Source organism: Cebus imitator, unplaced genomic scaffold, assembly GCF_001604975.1.
Source record: "Cebus imitator isolate Cc_AM_T3 unplaced genomic scaffold, Cebus_imitator-1.0 Scaffold117, whole genome shotgun sequence".
Classification (NCBI taxonomy): Eukaryota; Metazoa; Chordata; class Mammalia; order Primates; family Cebidae; genus Cebus; species Cebus imitator.
Window position 1 is genome coordinate 6,844,104 of NW_016107432.1, and position 19,688 is coordinate 6,863,791.

The following is a 19,688-nucleotide window of genomic DNA, read 5'->3' on the forward strand; positions in this document are numbered from 1 at the left end:
GACCAGGATGGTCTCGATCTCTTGACCTCGTGATCCACCCGCCTCGGCCTCCCAAAGTGCTGGGATTACAGGCTTGAGCCACCGCGCCCGGCCGACATTCTTTTAAAATGGTGAGAGTGGACACACCTTTTTTCACGTGCCTTTCTTCTTATGTGAATTAAAGAATTGTTTCTTTTTCTTTCTTCGTGTGTGTTTCTATGTGAATGAGTTGTGAGTTTCTTTTTCTCACTTTTCTACTGAGCTTTTCATCTTTGTCTTCTTGTTTATTTGTAAGAGTTCTTTACATAGTGAGGAAAGCGCACTGTGCATGCTAATGCTAGTAGTTGGAATCTGTTCAGCTCAAGGTCATCTCTAAACATCTTACCTTCTTTGAAGTTACCCATAAAATTATGTGTGCCCCTGAAACAGTGATGTTTCTGTCATAATCCCAGGCCTTACAATTCATACCCTTCACCTTGAGGCTAAGAAGCTCTCCTTCAGCGTCTGTTGATAATTTACCGAACCCTCATCTCTTCCTCAAGCCACACAGAGTGAGGTGGGGAAAAGATGACTGTCAGATGCTGTGGAAGGAGCTGGAAAGCAGCTGTGTGGATGGGGTGGTATGGGGCTAACCTTGCGATAAAGGCAGTCAAGCAGCCTCAAGGTAAATATTAGTGCAGTGGACTGCAGCATGGGGTGTTGTCCCTGTCACAAGGCATCAGGGAAGACTTCCTGGAGGTGGCGATAGTTCACCTGGGCCACAGTGGGACCTCAGTGACTATGTGCTGTCATCTGCAGGCTCAGAAGTCGGCCAGGAAAAGCTGTCCCTATGCCTGAGTGCGCTATGGGCCTGTACGAGGTTGGGAGGGGTTTCCATTTCTATGTTTTTAAGCTGGGGGGGACCTGGAGTCCCTAGTGAGGGATTTCGTAGGCTGTGGGGAAGTAGCTGCGGAGCGGGGGGTGAAGTTTGAAGACAAATGACAGAGGGAGATGGGGAGGGGTCACCCCATTTGGGGCCAGCATAGCCCGAGGAGCAGCTGGTGTGTTGTCCCCATTTCACAGATTTGGAAGCTGAGGCTCAGGCGGCTCCTGCAGCCGGGAGGAGGGAGGTGTTTCCTACCCCGGCCCAGCGCTGGCGAGAGCTGTGCCGGGTGGCCAGGGTGGCCGTGGGTGGCGGTGCGCGTTGCATGTGATGTGTGGCGGCGTGCATGCACCAAGGCTCTTTTATTACTCAACTTTAGTTTTTTTTTCTGATTATAGAAGTAAAATAGAAAGAAGACCTTTTTTGAAATGACCTGTGTTAGTCACCTCTCTCAGGATGCGTGAGGCGGACACGTTGAGGCCACCTCAGCTGATGGAAGTTTCCGGTAAGAAGCCCGATCTGACAGCCGGGCAGCAGCGCCGGTGAGCTCGGGGTCGTGGGCTGTGGGTCACAGGCGCCCAACACAGCGCCAGCCTCACACCAGGCAGCCGACCCCACTGTGCTGGGATCCGGCCCCTCCCCTGCTTTGGCCCCTGCACCCCCAACCCTGGCTCCTGCTGCCTGGGCCCTGGCCCCACCCCACGAGCCCCCATTGCCACCCCTCTCTCTGGGGCCAACAGGTGGGGGTCCTCTCATACGCCACCTCCTTGTGGACTGTTGGCAGGGTCACTTTGTCAGGCAGCTGAGGCAGGGGCCAGGAGTGTCATTGACTCGCTGGGCTAACCGTGTTGAGGGCCCGCCGTGGCCAGCACTGGGCCAGCCCCTGGGGTCACAGCAGTGGCCAAGTGGACAAGGACTCTCGTGGCTCACACTGAGCAGCAGACCCAGACAGACAGCGTCAATCATTAACTAGATCCCGATGGGGCACCAGTGCCGTGAGAAAGCCACCTGGGCAGCTGTGGGGAGACGGGGCCGGCGCCGTGAAGTACAGGGTGCAGGAAGTACCCGAGGGAGTGTGCGGGCTGTGCATGTTAGGGGGTGCGTGTCTGTTTGGGGGTGTGTGTGTTGATATGTGTATGTTGACATGTATGTGTTGATGTGTGTTACTTGTATGTGTTGACGTGTTTGTTGATGCATGTGTGTTGTATGTGTTGGTGTGTGTGTTGGAGTATGTGTTCGGGTGTGTGTGTTGGTGTATGTTTGTTGATATGTGTATGTGTTGGTTTGTGTGTTGTATGGTTGATGTGCATGTGTGTGTTGGAGTGTGTGTGTTGTGTATGCATGTGTGTTGGTCTTTGTGTTGATGTGTGTGTGTTTGGGGTGTGTGTGTTGAGGTATGTGTCTTTGGGGTATATGTGTTGGGGCATACGTGTGTTGCTATGTGCTTGTTGTGTGTATGTTGGTGTATTAGTGTGTGTGTTGATGTGTGTGTATGTTGTGTGTGTTGATGTGTGCCTGCTGGTGTGTGTGTGTGTTGGGTGTGTGTTGTGCTTATTGGTGTGTGTGTGTTGGGGTGTGTGTGTATTGCTGCGTGCTTGTTGATGTGTGTGTGTTTGGGGTAAGTGTGTTGGGGTGTGTGTGTGTTGCTGTGTGCTTGTTGATGTGTGTGTTGGGGGTGTGTGTGTTTGGGATATGTGTGTTGGTGTGTTTGTGTTTGGGGTATGTATGTTGGTGTGTGTGCGTTGCTGTGTGGTGTGCTTATTGGTGTGTGTGTGTTGGGGTATGTGTATGCTGATATGTGTGTTGGTGTGTGTGCTTGATGTGTGTGTGTTGGGGGTGTGTGTTTGTGTGTGTGTGTTTGGGTTATGTGTGTTGGTGTGTGTGTGTGTTTGGGGTATGTGTGTTGGTGTGTGTGTGTGTTTGGGGTATGTGTGTTGGGGTATGTATGTTTTTGGGGTATGTGTGTTGGGGTATGTGTGTTTTTGGGGTATGTGTGTTGGGGTGTGTGTGTGTTGCTGTGTGGTGTCCTTATTGATGTGTGTGTGTATGTGTGTGTGTGTGTGTGTTGGGGCATGTGTGCGTGTTGGTGTATGTTAATGTCTGTGTGTGTTGCTGTGTGCTTGTGTGTGTGTTGGGGTGTGTGTGTGTTTGGGGTATGTGTGTTGGGTGTGTGTGTTGCGGTGTGGTGTGCTTATTGGTGTGTGTGTGTGTGTGTGCGTGTGTTGGGGTATGTGTGCGTGTTGGTGTATGGTGTGTGTGTGTGTGCATGCATGTGTTAGGGTATGTGTGCGTGTTGGTGTATGTTGTGTGTGTGTGTGCTGGGGGCGTGTTCACACACTTTTTCACTGAGCAGCCTGCTTTGTAACGACCACCCGGGTGGGTGGGCTTGCAGGCGCATCTCCAACGATTGCACCAATTTCCTGGGTTGGACATTAGAGAGTTTCCAGGTGAGCTCAGTTACACATCAGGGGCTGCCATCTTGGGCTTCTACTCTTGTTTAAGGCACAAACAGCTTCTTTAGAGAGTCCTAACGTCTGCAATCCTGCATTTGGATGGCAATGTCAACTGCAGACTCACGGTCCCCAGGCAGCCTTACGCAGCTGTGCGTCTTCGGCCCTAAGGACGTAAATGAGTATGTGTCTTCAGGCACAGAGCCGACCGTGGGGTGCGGGCCCTGGACGGCAGGTGTCGGAGCTGTGGGTACTGGGCCCGGAACCCCACGGTTGTTCTGCCTGTGCCGGCACCTTTTGTTTGGGGCAGGAGGTCAGGTCTTTGTGAGGAGTGACAGAGGGGACTGCCTTATCTGCTGGAGAAAGACCGTTGCTGTTCATTTTACAGCCTTGTTTGAGGGAGTCTGGGAGGCCTGAGATTTAGAATCCTGTTCAAAGCTTCTGCTCATGGCCCTAAGAGGATTTGGCTGGGACCCACCTGTATGACATGGGCTGTTTGTTTTTAATCCTGCCATGTTCTCTTCTGGGTCGCGGGTATGTGTGCTTATGATTACTTTCATTTACAGCCTGCGATGATTGTGAATTCTTCAATAGCATCCACCTTTTAGAAATAGGAAGCTTTCTGAAGTCACATTTGCGAGCCCAGCCTTTCTGAACTCTGTGTCATTAACTTATGACCAGAACCGTCTCTCAGCCTCTTGCTTCCCCTGCCTCCATAAATCTCTGAAGGCACAGTGTGGGCTTCGCCGTGCCGTGTAAACTGTAAAGTGTAAATCTGTGTTGAGCTCCCCTCCCACTCTATGAATAGAGCAGACAATGGTGCAACGCGTCTCCCAGCCCCCCGTGCAGCTAGGGCACAGGCACCTGGCCCCCTAGTGCTGCTGCCTTGGGCCTGGACTTAGACTATTGGCTGGCAATGTGAGGAACAGGGGCCAGGGTCCACGTGTGTGATGGGGGTGGCTGTGGAGGAGGCAGCCACTGTGATGCAGATGGCGGCTGCCGGGTTAATTTGGGAAGAACAGGCGCCTCCAGACACTGCTTCATTTTCTAAGCCAGGGGCTGGACACTGTGGTCCTTGGGCATTTCTCTTCCTTGTTTTCAATGCTTCTGGGAAATGTCTTTATTTTGCCTTTTGAAAACAGAGTGGAGTGTGCATTTAAGAGAAGGAAAATCCCTCTCTTATAGTGGAATGAGCCAGCACTTCCCCAGACTGCTGGATTCTGGAGATGCTGCTGCCCATGACTTCTGCCCCTTTGTTTCTGTGTTGGAAGGAAAGACTGGGACCCAAAAGTCCCCAGCCTGGTCTGGGATGGGCAGGAATGATTTCCCAGCAAGGTCAAGGCTGCTCAACACTGTGAGAGCCCTGGCCTGGGCATCAGGAAACATGGCTTCCTCTCCAGCTCTGACTTTGCTGGGCAGCCCTGGACAAAGCACTTACCCTCTCTGAGCCTTCATAGCCTCTTCTATGGACTGGGGATGATGATCATAACCAAGGCAGTCGTGAGGACCGTCGATCGCACTAGCCATGGGGGGGCCATCTGCAAAGTGCTGTGTTAGGGTTAGGGAGGACAAGTTGGTGTTATTGGAGGGAACCCGTGGTGATGGGGGAGAGGGTGACTTGGCAACACAGCCCTTGATGGCTAAACCCTGACAGTGTCACAGGGCCAGCCCCCAGCCCTTTACAAAGCACAGGACCCTCAAAGAATAACTTACACTCCAGAAAATAGAATCCATGCTTAGTGGGTTCTATCACGTGCAGTCTCGGGGGATGAGAGTTGAGAAGACCCGTGTTCATAAGTGCAGGACGGGGCATCCGGTGTCCGCCAGCTGCACTCGCTCCAGACCTGGGCCACCGGCTCTGCTGCCCAAGCCTCTTCCCTTGCCCCATTTTAACCACAGCTTACTCATTAGCCTTCTTTGGAGAACACTGGGGGCCCCGAGTGATGAGGTGGGGAGAATCTGGGCTTTACCTTTAGTGGACATATGTTGCAACCGTAATTTCACCCCCTAATAATGGTGATCATAATAGCAACTGAGGAAGAGCCGGGGTTCACAGAGCACCTGCTCAGCAAACAGCCTGCAGGATCTTCGGTGAAAGTTGTGAAACGTGGACACGTAGGTGCTCAATAAATGTTAACCAAAAAAAAAAGGAAAAAGGGAAAGAAACCCAGACTTGACTCTGCTCTTTCCTACTCTGTGCTGTCAGGTCGCTTGGAGGGGCTTTCTTGGGATGACCGGGGGACTGTCTGCTTCCCTGTGGTTGTAGGTGTGTGTCAGCCGCCCTCGCCCGCATGCCCTTGCTTTTTGTTTGGGTGCCCTCGGTGGTCTTCCTGTGGCTTGGCCTTTTGCTCTGGGCAGATGGCCTTTGCCATCCTTGGTTGGCTCTGGCATCCTCGCCTCTGTGAGGCTGTGCAGCCCCCCGGGTCCTGCAGCCTGCCTCAGCCCCTCCTCACTGCCATCTGCCGGCGGCCCTACCTGCACCCTCAGAACATGAGACTTGGTGGGGGCCCCTTGAGGGACTGAGAGACCTCAAAGGACACTGCCCCCAAGAGAGGTGCCGGCTGTCTCAGGGTGGAAGCCTCCCTGGGGGCGCTGTTTGAGTGGAACCCCACCTGCCCTTGCTGCCTTTGGTGCCACCAGGCATAGCTCCCACCCTGGGAGGGGTGATCTTTCCTGGGGGTGCCCTGCTGCTCTGTGGCCCCTGTCACTCAGAGCAGACTCCTGCCCTGTACACCCATTTTGTGACCTCAGAGCAGAGTGACAGCTGGCCGCAGCTACACTTAAGAAGCAGGAATGTGTTCCCCCCTCCCCGTTGGTCAACATTTGGGGATCACTGTGAGAGGCACACAGCAGCCTGGTAGAGAACCACCCTGTGCACCTGCAGAAAGGGCCAGATGACTGGAGCCGCCTTGCGTTTTGCCGCGAGGTTTAGTTGGGCCCGGCATTTGCAGTGGTTGCAGGCGCTTTTCTGAGGGTTTTGCATGTTCAGTGGGTACAAATCTCACAGTTGCCCAGGAGGTAGGGGATGGGGCAGTGCCCATTTGGCAGAAGAGGAATCTGAGGCTGAGAGAAGTTGTTTCTCCATAAACACAGCCTGCTGCTGGGGGGCCAGGACCCCAGGCCAGCAGTCCGGCTCAGAGTCGCACCCTGCTGTCGATTGTTACCTGCACCTTGGGCAGTTTCAATTGCATGGTGGGTGACAGTCCAGTGACCACAGCCAAGGAGGGCTTAACGAGGGGATTGTAGGACTTGCAGCAAGTAAGGAGGACCTCAGCGGTGGTCCCCAAAGCAGCCCCTCCCGGGTGGAGGGGAGCCCGGGGTTTCATGGGGCTGCTGGGCTGAGCCATCTCATGTCTTGTTAAGGTCAGTGCAGACGCTGTGGCAGGTCACGCTTCTACACACATCACAGAAAATGACGGATAAGCTTCTCCCCGGGTGGGGTTTTTAGGATGGGCTTGGAACTATTCTGAAACAAGGAGAACTCAAGATGCAGTTACAAGTGGGTGCTTTTTCACGGTGTGTACCTGAAAACTGAAAACCCGGGACCCTGGCTTATGACACCATATTCCGTGGTAGGTGCTCAGGGCAGACCCTGGCCCAGAGTAAACCCCTCAAGAAACGTTACCCACTCTTGTTGCTTTCCTGGGATTCCTGCAAAGCAGGTGTGGTGACTTGTGGTTTATGAATCTGTGTCCCCAAGACACATGCTCTAGTAAATGATTCTCTGGGACTCATCCTGCTTCTTCCACAGCACTGAGTGTGACCTCACGGTGGGAACAGTGGGTTCTGTCACTCTCGTGCTCCAGCCTCTCCTCCCATTCGCTGCTGACCCCTCCCACGCTCCCGGCTATTTTCATCGTTGGGGAATCATTGTCGTGGGAGACCTTCTCAAGCAGGGTCCCGACAGAGACATGAGGGGTCCTCTCCCGCTGTTCTTCATTCCACATTCATTTATTGAGCACCTGCTGTGTACCAGCCTCTGGATCAGTGGCTAGGACCACAGTAGTGGGCAAAGCAGACCTAGGGCTTAGGGTCTAGTGGGCAGAGAGACATGGACCCTCTCAGCTTCATCGACTTTCCCTCTGGGAGAATTGTGCCAGGGAAGAGGGACAGGGGGTGGAGTAGGACTTTGGAGTCCGTGGAGCCGCATGTGAATCCCAATCCAGCGGCTTTCCAATACTCTTATGGGGGTACAGGATTGAGCTTCAGGAATCCTCAGTTTTCTCATCTGCAAACTGGGGGTGTTGGCGCCCACCTCACAGGGTTGTCGGGAGGCCTAATAGGTGGTACAATTCGTGGGGCCCATGCAGCTTGGCTCATGGTGTGCACCCACTGAATATGAACCCCCTCCTGACTGCCAGCCTGGCTGCTTAGGTGGGCAGCTCAGATGGTGCCTAGAGGTGAGAGAGGCCAGGGCTGCTGGGAAGAGGCCAGTCTGAGGTTCTTTGTTGTGTGTGAAATCCCTGGGTTAATCCCTGGCCCTGCCCAGAGCCTGGTGTGGGAGCCCCTGCGTTGCTTCCTTGACCGTGAGCCTTTGCTGGCTGACTAGGACTCTGCTTCGGCTGCCAGTGAGGCTGCCAGGAGCTCAGGCCTCATGCCCAGCCGCCCCTCATCCTCCAGCTGCCCACTTCCCTGTCCCTGTAGGCCCCAGCCAAACCATCTGCCTGTGGAGACATGAACAGGCCAGCTCTGGTCTGCTCCGCACCCTGCTGACGGCAGGAAATGAAGTAAGGATGGGTGACAGCTTGGGTTTCGGGGACCACATTCGTTCCTGAGTCTCCCTGGCTGTCAGAACACAGTGGCTCTCAGACGCCAGGGTCAAATCTGGTGACTGGGGCTGCAGGCAGTTGGGGTCGAGTAGAGGAACGCTCTCTGATGACTCATGAGACCTTGCCTGGGCCTTCAGGGACCCTGAAGATTCTAGTCAGCCAGCAAAGGCTCTCACTGGCTCAGGCAGCCACCTTCAACTGTCCCACTTTGCCTGGGCCTGAGCACAGGCCCTGTTCAGGACATGTTCAGAGGCAGGCAGGAAGGGCCCTCCTGACCCAAGCCCACACCCTCCGCCCCCACCCCAGCTCCCTGCACAAGCTGGCCTTCCGGAGAGCCAGGGCGGGCAGTGCAGATCGGGAAGAGGAAGGGATGTGTACCCGGGCAGGGGGCTGAGGGCTTCCCAGGCTGAGGGTACAGGGCAGGCAGTGGCCTGAAAACATGGCTAGTTTCACAGCCTGTAACCAGGTGGTCACACAGGTCCCGGACTCAGAAGGGCCCACTGTGGTGGATGCTCTGCGATCACCGTCTTGAGATTTTTCATCATCTTATCCTGGACTTGGGGTTCTGTAAGTGGAGTTGCTGGGACCATGGATAGTGCCCTGGGGCTTGCAGCCTGGGCTCATGGGCTGTGCCTCCTCTGTCCCCTCCCCAGCTCGTGGGACAGGTTCTCAGCTGCCTATTCTCCTCCTGCTGGGGCCCCAGGTCATGCCCACCTTCTGTCCAGGCTGGCAGCCAGGTCACTTCTTGGGTGGCCATTGCTCAGGGTGGCCACTCCTCCATGGGCTGAGGTGGTGGGGCCTGTTGGAAGGAGGCCAACGTCTCTGTTCCCGGCTGGGACCCCATATTTTGGTTTTGCACTGGGCCTGGAAAATTATGAAGCCAGCCTTGCCTGAAGAGAGGTGTATTCTGGAAACAGCCAGAGTTCCATGTGGCCAGGGCATAAGGAAGCTGGGGTAGTGCCTGGAGGTGAAGCGGGGTTGGGTGGGGTCACCCAGGTCTGGGCAAGTCCCTGGCAAGCTGTTGAGGGATGGGGCTGTGTTCTCATGGTACACATTGTTTGGGGCACTTGGCAGGTCCCTGCACCTTGGCCACAGAGGCTGCATGGTAGGGAGGTGAGTGTCACCACTGGGGCACTGGGAGAAAGAAAGAGGGGTGTTCTGTTCCGCCTGACACTGCCCAGGGGTGCACAGCAGCTCTGTGGGTTTATCTCACACAAGGCTTTTCTTAGAGCCAGAATTGGCAAGGATTGGAGGCAGCTTGTCCAGTGTATTCCTTCTAGCAGGGTAAACTGAGGCCCTGAGAGGGGACAGACCCCGGCTCTCCCGCCAAGGTCTCTCAGCAAGTTGGTAGCAAACAGCTAATATTAAGCCAGTTCATTTGGAATTCTAGGAAAAAATAGAAATATTTCAATGGCACAGATAAAGAAACAGAGGCTCACAGTGGCTAAGGCTGCCTGGGATCGGCGATTTATGATGGAGCTGAGATTCAAACCTGCAGCTCCCAGCACCGCCTGGGCCCCTTCTTCTCTAACTGAAGCCGTGGCTGGCATCGCCCACTCTTTGGGATCCTGGAGGAGGCTAGTGAGCAGCTGGGGACTCGGGGCTGGAGGGAGAGGGCGGATGGGTGGGTGGCAGGGCTGTAACAAAGCCCACCATGATCCGTCCCTCGCCTCAGGAAATCAGGCCTGATTGCACTTAATGAGCCTGGTGGGGAGGTGTTGAGTTTGCGTTTTCTGCTCAGTGGGAGGTGGCCATGATGCATATTCATTTATGCAAAACCAGGGTTGGTTTTCCGCACTCCTTCATCCCTCTGCCTCTTCCTTCCTCCAGTCGGGTCACTGGAACCGAAAGACCAGTCCCCGATTCCCTCCCTTCTTTGCCAGCTTTCAGCCCCAAATATAAGGCCAGGGAGGAGGACATACATCATCGCTCTCCAGGGCCAGGCACCGTGCTTAGGGCGCCCTCACAACACGGAGCGTTGACTACCATCTCTTCTTCTTTCCTTTTCGCCAATTTAACCATTTTAGAGTATACAGTTCAGTAGCATTTAGTATGTTCACTTTATACAACCATCACCACTATCTAGGTCCAGAACATTCTCATCACCCCAAGAAGAAACTGCTAAACGTGTCAGCTGAAGAACTGCCAGGACCATACACTGGGAGCAGAGAGCTTTCTTCCTCGTGAAGGGTTGCAGGGGGCAGGCTGGCCAACTGCAGGCTGGGAAGCATAGCCTCTGGCAGGAGCCAGAAGCAGGCATTTCCAGGAAAAGACTCTGTGATGAACAGGTTAGCTAAGTATACATAGTCAACAGGCTATGTTACAGGAAGAGTTATGCATATTCACGGAGAGTTGTGTGCATTCCTCATAAACTAGCATGTATGTTATGTGCATCCCATGTTGACTTTGGGGTGGAGACTTAACATTTAAATATTACAATCAGGGCCCTATACGTCAGAAGGTGAAGCAGAGGACAGGAAGAGCCTCTGTACAGCCTCCGTAGATGAGCCAGAACCACTTCAAGATCAGGACTCTCTTATCAAGAAGGAATGCTGGGCTAGGAGATGTGGCTCACACCTGTAATCCCAGCACTTTGGGAGGCTGAGGAGGGTGGATCACAAGGTCAGGAGTTCGAGACCAGCCTGGACAGTCTCACCATGACTGTCTACTTTTTTAGTAAAGATGGGGTTTCACCACGTTGGTCAGTCTGGTCTTAAACTCCTGACCTCAGGTGATCCGCCAGCCTCGGCCTCCCGAAGTGCTGGGATTACAGGCATGAGCCATCACAGCTGGCCTTTATTTTTATTGCTTATTTTATTATTCATTTATTTGGAGATAGTGTCTTGCCCTGTTAGCTAGGTTATAATGCAGTGGCAGCATCATAGCCCACTGGAGCCTCAACTTCCTGGCTCAAATGATCCTCTTGCCTCAGCCTCCCCAAGACCACAGATGTGTGCCACCATGCATGACTAATTTTAAAATATTTTTGTAGAGATGGGGCCTTACTATGTTGCCTAGGCTGCTCTCAAACCCCTGGGCTCAAGGGATCCTCCTACCTCAGCCTCCCAAAGTGCTGGGATTGCAGGTGTGAGCCACCATGCCCAGCCTATTTTTATTTTACAAACTAAATGAAATTTAGCCTGAAGATGCCTCTGTACTTGAATCCTTTCCTAATGAACTGCAACCTAGCTTAGTTTGTGACTAATGGAAACCTGAGTAGGAGGGGCTTTTGTAATGAATAGGTGAGGCGCAGCCAACCACAGCAGCTGGGCGTCTGTCAATCCAGTCCCAGGGGGCCAACTGTTCAAATAAGGCAAAGCTGAGCTGTAAGCAGTCAAGCTATCTTGACCCTCCCCTCCGTTTTCTGTCCGTAAGCTACCTGACCACGGTGCAGGCCCGAATTCCTAGACCCTGTTCTGGTTCTGGAAGCAGCTGATTTGTGAATCATTTTTTGCTCAATTAAACTCTTAATTTTAACTTGTCATACTCAGTAATCAGTCACTCCGATTCCCCTCCTTCTACTCCCTGGCAACCACGAGTCCATCTTCTGTCACAGTGGATTTGCCTGTTCTGGACATTGCATAGAAATGGAATCGTACGGTACACCTCAGCTTCTTTCCCTTGGCTTAGTGTTTTCATCCAGGCTGTGGCTCACATCAGAACTTCATTTCTTCTGGCTGGGCATGGTGGCTCACACCTGTAATCCCAGCACTTTGAAAGGCCGAGGTGGGCTGATCACCTGAGGTCAGCAGTTCAAGATCAGCCTGACCAATATGGTGAAACCCTGTCTGTACCAAAAAAATTACAAAATTAGTGGAGCGTGGTGGCAGGCACCTGTAATCCCAGCTACTGGGGAGGCTGAGGCAGGAAAATCGCTTGAACCTGGGAAAATGAGGTTGCAATGAGTTGAGATTGCACCATTGCACTCCAGCCTGGGCAAAAAGAGTGAAACTCCATCTCAAAACAAAACAAAAACTTCATTCCTTCTCTGGCTGAATATATTCCACTGTATGGATGGACCACATTTTGCTTATGCATCTGTCTGTGGATGGATATTTGGGGTCTCCATCATTTGGCCATTGTGAATAAGGCTGCTTGGAACATTCATGTCTCAGTTTTCATGATGATGTGTTTTCATGTGGATGTGTTTTCATGTGGATGTGTTTTCCTGCGGCTGTGTGTTTTCCTGCGGGTGTGTTTTCCTGCGGCTGTGTGTTTTCCTGGGGATGTGTGTTTTCCTGCGGATGTGTTTTCCTGCGGCTGTGTGTTTTCTTGCGGATGTGTGTTTTCCTGCGGATGTGTGTTTTTTCCTGCGGATGTGTGTTTTCCTGCGGATGTGTGTTTTCCTGCGGATGTGTGTTTTTTCCTGCGGATGTGTGTTTTCCTGCGGATGTGTGTCTTCAGTTCTCCCTGACAGACACGTAGGAGTGGAATTGCTAGGTCATAGGACAATTCCAGGTTTAATTTGTTGAGATGGCACCAAGGTTTTCTGTGGTGGCCCTGCCGCTTCACCTGCCCCCAGCAGCGTGTTCCACGTCTCTACCAACACATGTCTTTGCATTTGGATTCCAGTCATCCTCATGGGTGTGCATTGTCTCATTGTGACTTTGATTTGTGTTTCCCTAATGTTTCATCATGTTGAGCAACTTTTCCTGTGCGTACCCACCATTCGGAGAAATGTCTGTATCCAAGGTCGCTGCCCATTTTGAAATTGGGTTGTTTGTCTTTTTGCTGTTATCATCCATGAGAAAAACAAGGATCAGAGAGGGTGAGTAACTTGCCCCAGGCCACACAGCCAGAAGGAAGGAAGGCAGCCTCAGAAGCCCAGTGGGCCTGACTCTGAAGTCTTGTGTTCTTTCTTTCAGACACAAGGGAGCTGGTGGCTGGGACTAGGGCAGGCCCTTCTACTGAAGCAGCTGCTTGGGATGTTTCTCTGGTCCACTTGCCCCTCTGGGAGCAGAGTCCTCGGATGTGGTTCTCAACAGGACACTCCTGGGGGATGTGAGCAGAAGGCCCTGGGGCCACACTCGGAGAAACACTGGCTTGGGGTTTGCCACAGGGTGTATGACTTCCTGACCCAAGGCTTGAGTTTGGGGCCTCCCGGGTCCACTCTTGCCAGGCTGCTGTGTGGCTGTGGGCTGCCCTCTCCCTGCCTCAGCTTATCTGTGTAATGGTGAGAGGGAAATGGGTCCCACAGTGCTTAGAAAGCCTCTAGGCATGTCAGGGGGACAGTCCCTGTCGGTGTGTCCATCTGTCTGTCTCCCTCCTGGGCAGGGCACCTCCAAAGTGGGAGCTATGTCTGGCTCAGCAGATGTTAGCCAAGAACTAGGGGTCAAGGAGGAGGACCCCAGGGCAGACCCCTGCTGAGACTTCACCATCCTGTGGCATCAGAAACTGGTGCAGCTGGTCCCTCCATGCCCTGTGGCCACTGCTGGGTGCTCACGCCAGCCGGCCCCTGGGCCCACATTTGAGCGGAACTCAGTGCTCAACCTGGTTCCTGTCGGGAAGCCCACCCATGCCCAGTGCCTCAGGGGCCATCCCCGGATGGGAAATATGGGGCTGGAGGGAACACAAGGTGGGAATTCTTGGCGCTCTGGAAGCAGGTGCTCGGGAAGCATGTGAGTCTTGGGGTCTCAGGTGTGATTCATTTGTGTCCCCAGCTGTGGGATCTGGGGCATACTGTGGACCTCCCCAGCCTCAATTTCCCACCTCTAAAGTGAGGACTGGCAATGCCTGGGAGTGCTCCCAGCATGGCTGGGGTTATGTTCATTTCAACAACTACTGAATGACATCAGCCTTCCTGGGTACTTACATTTTGGGGTCTCAGAAAAGGGATAAAGGCAGCAACTTTCTGCCTCTGTTGGGGCCGCAGATACCCTCCTCGCAGGGTAGGGCAGACTCTAGGCCAAGGGACCAGGAAAGGCAGGGAGGAGGCAGGAGGGTAGGCGGGTGGGAGCTGTGAGTGGCAGGGGGAGTGCAGGCAGGAGCGGTGTGTTTCCCAGAGACAGACCCATTCGGTGAGCTTTGGAAACAACGCATCTCCGTTCCCAGAGCTCAGCGGCCCCCGCTTGTCCTGGCTTCCAAAGCCATTGGCTTAGGGGCCGCCTCGCCTCTTGGGGAGAACAGAACCTGATGAGAGCAAAGCAGTCACCCCTGGAGGAAGGTTTAGTGGGTGGCTCTGGAGGCAGATGACCTAGTGTGCCCCCTGGCTCTTCCGTGAACCATGCCTCGGTTTCCTCATTTGTAATACAAGGATAGCAATAATTCCTCCCTCATAGCTAGCTGTTGGCTGGGAGTTGATGCTCACAAATGGGCTGTTGTGTGGACACAGGGTGTGGCGAGGGAGAGTGGCTCCCTGGAAAGGAGACTGGTGGCTGCCCCGGGAAAGCAGCACCAGCACCTGTGTTAGCGCTGCCTGTGTGTGAACACATGTCACCTCGAGGGTGGAGAGCAGGGCCCTGGTGGGGCAGGATGTGGGTTAGGGCCGCTTAGACGAGCCTCAGGAAGTGCTTACGCAGGGAGATGAAGCCACACTCCGAATGGGTGGGCTCCTCTTGGAGCTCTGGGAGGAAGCCACTGTGTGGGGTGTCCCATGTTAGGGCCTTGAGGGGCTCAATGATTGGCAGAAGCTTCTAACCCACCTGAGTGATCACCCTACATTGAAGCCCCCACTTTCTAGCTAGATCATGGGAGAGGGGATAAGAAGATCCCCGGTGAATGAGAAGATCCTGGAGGCAGTTGGTAGAGAGTAAGCGTCTAATGGATGGTAGCTAATGTGAGCAGTGGTTTACGACTGGCTGAACGCAACCTACAAGTGGCAGGAGAACCCCCCAAAATCCCCCAACAGCAGGATCACCTAGAGCTCGGAGCTGGAACTGGGTGCTGCCCTTGCACATTAGAGGCATCCTCTTCCCTCAGACAGCCTGCAGTGGGGGGCACCCGGCTCGGAGTCAGACGCTGTGGGCGCCGATGCTGCGTGGCCCCCGACTGGTTACTTAGCCTTTTTGACCTTACTTTCCAAGCTTTGTGCATTTCAGACTCTGCTAACTGAGGGTGCTGAATTTGCTTTTCATCTGCATTCTTTCCTATTAGGCAAGTAGGTGTGTAAGCCCCAGAGGTCATAGTGATAATTAATAAAAACAATGGACAACAGAGTGCTGTACAGAATACGGAAGTCAGTCTGCATTCCACCACTTCCCAGCCCTGGGCACTTTGCCGCCTGCACCTCGGTTTCTCGGTGTAAAACATGGCTGATAATTCTGGCCTTGAGCGTTGCTGGGAAGAATCCGTGACCCCATGCAGGGAACACTCCAAGCAGACCTGGGCCCATGGTGGGCCTTGCATAAGTGATGGCCACACCACAGTCCCCAGGCTCCAAACTCCGTGCTGTTTTGTCCACTTTACCCTCCCTGCATTGCATCCTGTCCCCAGAGCGGAGGCGAGGAAGGCTGCTGCTGGGGAGGAAGGAGCTGCGAAGCTCATGTCATATGCCGCTTGGACTTGAATCACACAGGGCTGCCAGTCTTCATTGGTTTCGGGCTGTGCTCTGTGCCCTGGGGATGGACCTGTCATGTTCTGTTTCAGGCAGCCCCTCGCCTGTGTGTGACGTGGGCCATTTGTCACCCTGACAGTATTGACAGGGCTGCTGCTGCCCTGGGATGAAATCCACTCCACTCAGGGCAGTGCCTGAGAGATCTTGTCTAGAAGGATGCATGGACAGTGAGCTGATTGGGGACAGAGTTGCCCTTTTCTTGGGTGTAGACCACGCTACCCCCTGCGGTAATGTTGGCTATTGACAGAGGCTTGCCGTGAGTCCGGCCCGGGCCGGAGGCCTGCTTGCTGAGTGTCTACCCCGGGCCTCTCTCCTCCTCTGCACATCTCCCCCTCTGGGGCAGGCGTCATTGCCATTCTTGAGGTTCTTAGGACCTGGTGCAGCTCCCCAGCATACCCTTCATCCACTCACTCCCTGCCGCCAGAGCCATTGGTCTAACCTGTGAACCTGATCCTGTCCCTCTCTGGCTGTTAAAGCCCCTTGGGGGCTCCCCAGGGAGTAACACCCAGCCAGCCCATCTTGTGACTCCTCTATCCCCTCTGAGGGTATCATGCCTTCATATCAAATAACCAGGCAGAATTGCAGGGGTGAAGCAGCTCACCCCAAGTGGTGGGACATAAGGTGAGCAAGCCAGGACTTCCCAGTTACCCAACCGCAAGCCCGCGCCCCCGTCTCAGGCCAAGCTGTCTCCTCCTTCCTTTTTCTGCAGTTCTGTGTCTCTGTGGATCACTTGCAGGTCCTTCTTGCTCTCCTGCACTGGTCTTTGAGGGGCTTGGTGCTGCCTCACAGCATGCATACCAGTATTGCCTGGAAGACAGCAGGACCTCCCACCCTCTCTCTGTTAGTGTCTCTGTTGCCCAACTTGCTTATTTATTCATTCATTTAATGAATATCTTCAAGCTCTCATTAAGTGCCTGGTTTGTGAATAGGTGCAGACAGAGTGGGGCTGAATGTACGTGCCTCACCACTGAGTAGTGGAGGCACAAAATTGTCAAATGGGCAAGGGAACAGCAGGTGCAAAGTCCCCGTGGCAGGAGGCAGCATGGCCCAGAGGCCTGTGTTACTGCAGAGGAGAGGGAGGCTGTATGATGGGAGCTGGGGCTTGGGTGCTAGGCATGGGCCTGTCCCGTAGGGCCTGGGGGGCCTTTTAGGGTCTTAGGTTTGTCTGTGGCTCTCAAAAGTATGGGACCCAGCTCTGTTCTCCCTCCTCACATCACAGGGCTTATTTAGGCTTGTGCTGGGATTTATCCCTTCTTGCCACAGTTGCCTTCTTTCCTTGGTGCTGTGGGGACTCTTACATGACTCCAGCACCAGGCATACCCTGTAACCTAAGGCCCCTGGAAACTTGGTCACCCAACGTACTGGGAGCCCAACACAGCTGGTGTTCTAGGGGAGTTAGAAGGGTGGATGGTGGCAAAATGCTCCCCTCTCCGGAGTCTGCTCACTATCCTCTCCATTCTGTCTTCTCAAAGAGATGGTGGAGAACTGCTATAATTTCTTCCTTAATGTTTGTTAGATTCACCAGTGAACCCATCTGGACCTGGTGCTTTCTGTTTGGGAAGGTATTTAAATTGTTGATTCCATCTTTTCTTTTCTTTTTCTTTTTTTAAGACAGAGTCTTGCTCTGTTGTCCAGGCTGGAGTGCAATGGCACGATCTCAGCTCACTGCAACCTCCGCTTCCTGGGTTCAAGTGATTCTCCTGCCTAGGGGGTGCCACCATGCCAGGCTAATTTTTGTATTTTTAGTAGAGATGGGGTTTCTTCACATTGGCTAGGCTGGTTTTGAACTCCTGACCTCAGGTGATCCACCTACCTTGGCCTCCCAAAGTGCTGAGATTACAGGCCTGAGCTACCATGCCTGGCCCATTTCTTTAATAGATATAGTCCTATTTAGATCGTCTATTTTTTATTGTGTGAATTTTGGCAGATTGTGTCATTTAAGGATTGGCATTTCATCTAGGTTATTAAATTTGTGGGCATAGAGTTGTTCACAGTATTCCTTGATTGTCTGTTGAATGTCCGTGGGATCTGTAGTGATGTATCCTTTCATTTCTAGTGTTAACAATTTGTGTCCTTCCCCTTTTTTCTTGTTAGCCTGGCTAGGGGCTTATCTATTTTATTGATATTTTCAAAGAAGCAGTTTTTGATTTCATTAATTTTCTCTGTTAATATCCTGGTTTCAATTTTATTGATTTTTGCTCTAATTTTTAATTATTTTCTTCTGTTTATTATTGGGTTTAATTTGCTCTTCTTTTCCTAGTTTCCTGAAGTGCAAGCTTAGATGACTGACTTTAGATCTTTCTTTTCTAATACATACATTCAATGCTATAACGTCCCCTCTAAGCACAGCTTTCGCTGACTCTCATAACTTTGGATGAGTTGTGTTGCACTTTTAATTAGTTCAGAGTAGTTTTGAATTTCTCTTGAGGCTTCTTTGAGTCACGTGTTATCTAGAAGTGTGTTGTTTCGATCCTCTCCATTCCGATACTGCCAGGTGGGGTTTTTGCTGCTCTTTCCATTTTGCACAATAGGCTCCTTTCTGCTTGGAGATAGATTTGCTGGCCTCACCTGGGACTGTGCATGAGTTGTTAGCTGAGCCTCAGTTTTCTCATCTGTAGCGCAGGGAGCACAGAACCAACTTCCCGGGTAATATGGATCTGGAGAGTTTGTAAGTAGGGGAGCTGGTATTGCAACCCTTGTCTACCTGGCTTCCAGACCCCAGTGTTTCCCCTTCTTCCCACACTGGGCTCCAAGGTGGGCCCCCAGGCTCAGCATGATGGACACACCAGCCAATGTCTGTTGAAATGATGAACGAAAGGAAGAGATGCATCAGGTAAGGGGATGCATTTCTGTAGGAAGACATCCCAAATCACCGCAGGCTATTTGGATTTATTTGGATTAATTTCTTCTGTCATTTAGCACCTACACATTAGGTAGCTAACTAATACTTCTAATGAAGTATGAATGATATTTATTGAGTGCTTACTACATACCAGGCAATAGGTGAAAGCATTGGATGATAGTTAAAATTTATTGTGCGTTTATGCAAGGCATTCTTGTAAGCACATTAGAAGTATTTACTCATTTAGCACCTAACGTGTAGGGAGTAGTTTGCAAGTGCCAATTTCCACGGTCACTGGGATCTTCATGTGGCCCCTGGGAAGTAGTCCCTCCTGTCATTGCCACTTCACGGAGGAGAGAGTGAGGCTCAAAGAGACTAGGTAACGTGCCTCGGCTCACCCAGCTACTGAGGTGTCCAGCCAGGTTTTGGACCCAGGTAGGCTGACTCCAGGGTGAGCTGCTGGGTTGAGATTGAGTTGTGTGCCAAGCATGGTGTCTTTCTTGTCGGGCAGGTGCCAGGCAAGGTGTGGTTCTGGGGAGTCAGCATCACAGGGGAAGATGGGTCCTGGCCCTCACCGAGAGCCCCCTGTATACCTTGTGCCAGGTGAACAAGCTGGTGGGCTTGCTGGAGAGGAGGCTACATACTGGCATCAGGGTTTCTCTCCCTCCTGGGGCTGGGAAGGGGAAAGCCACTCATGGTTATTCCTGGGAGTGTGGGCGTGGGAGGAGCCCACTGCAGCAGGGCTTTTTAAAGAAAACTCTGCCTTGTCTATAAATATCCCCCTGACGTGTCCCCAGTTCCTGAGCTTCTGGGACAGTGAGGCAGCGCCCTGCCTACGCGCCGCTTGCCAAGACTGCTGAGTGATTTTGCAGTGGGAGGGAGCTTGGGGTCAGCTGGGGCAGGGTTTCATGAACCAGTGACGTCTCCCACAGACGCTCCAGGGGTCTGCATTGTGTCAACTGTTTGTGTTGCCAGGTGAGGACTAAAAACAGGATCCCTTATGATCACTGTCATGCCAGACATGAAACGTGTTAACGCCAAAGCATGTAGAAAGGATATAGTCTCAGAGTAAAGGGTAGGCTAGCAAATGGAATAATTTTTTTTTCCAAACAAAAAACTCACTGCAGGGTCCATGCTGTTCTAATTCCTCCAGAATTTTACAAAAGCAGCAACAGGTAGCACACGCCCACAGGGCCTGGGAGGAGGAGTCACAGGCCTGGTGGGGCTGCCTGCA

The 19,688-nt window shown here is 52.8% G+C and overlaps 1 protein-coding gene across 1 annotated transcript in view; it reads left to right on the forward strand.

The window, feature by feature from the left end:
* The window catches only part of PPP2R2C (protein phosphatase 2 regulatory subunit Bgamma), a 245,543-nt gene that overhangs the window by 29,388 nt on the left and 196,467 nt on the right, over positions 1-19,688 (forward strand). Inside the window, exon 2 of the mRNA XM_017539126.2 lies at positions 1,240-1,346. Coding sequence (XP_017394615.1) covers positions 1,298-1,346 — 49 coding nt within the window. The 5' untranslated portion in view covers positions 1,240-1,297. The remainder of the gene's footprint in view (positions 1-1,239; positions 1,347-19,688) is intronic.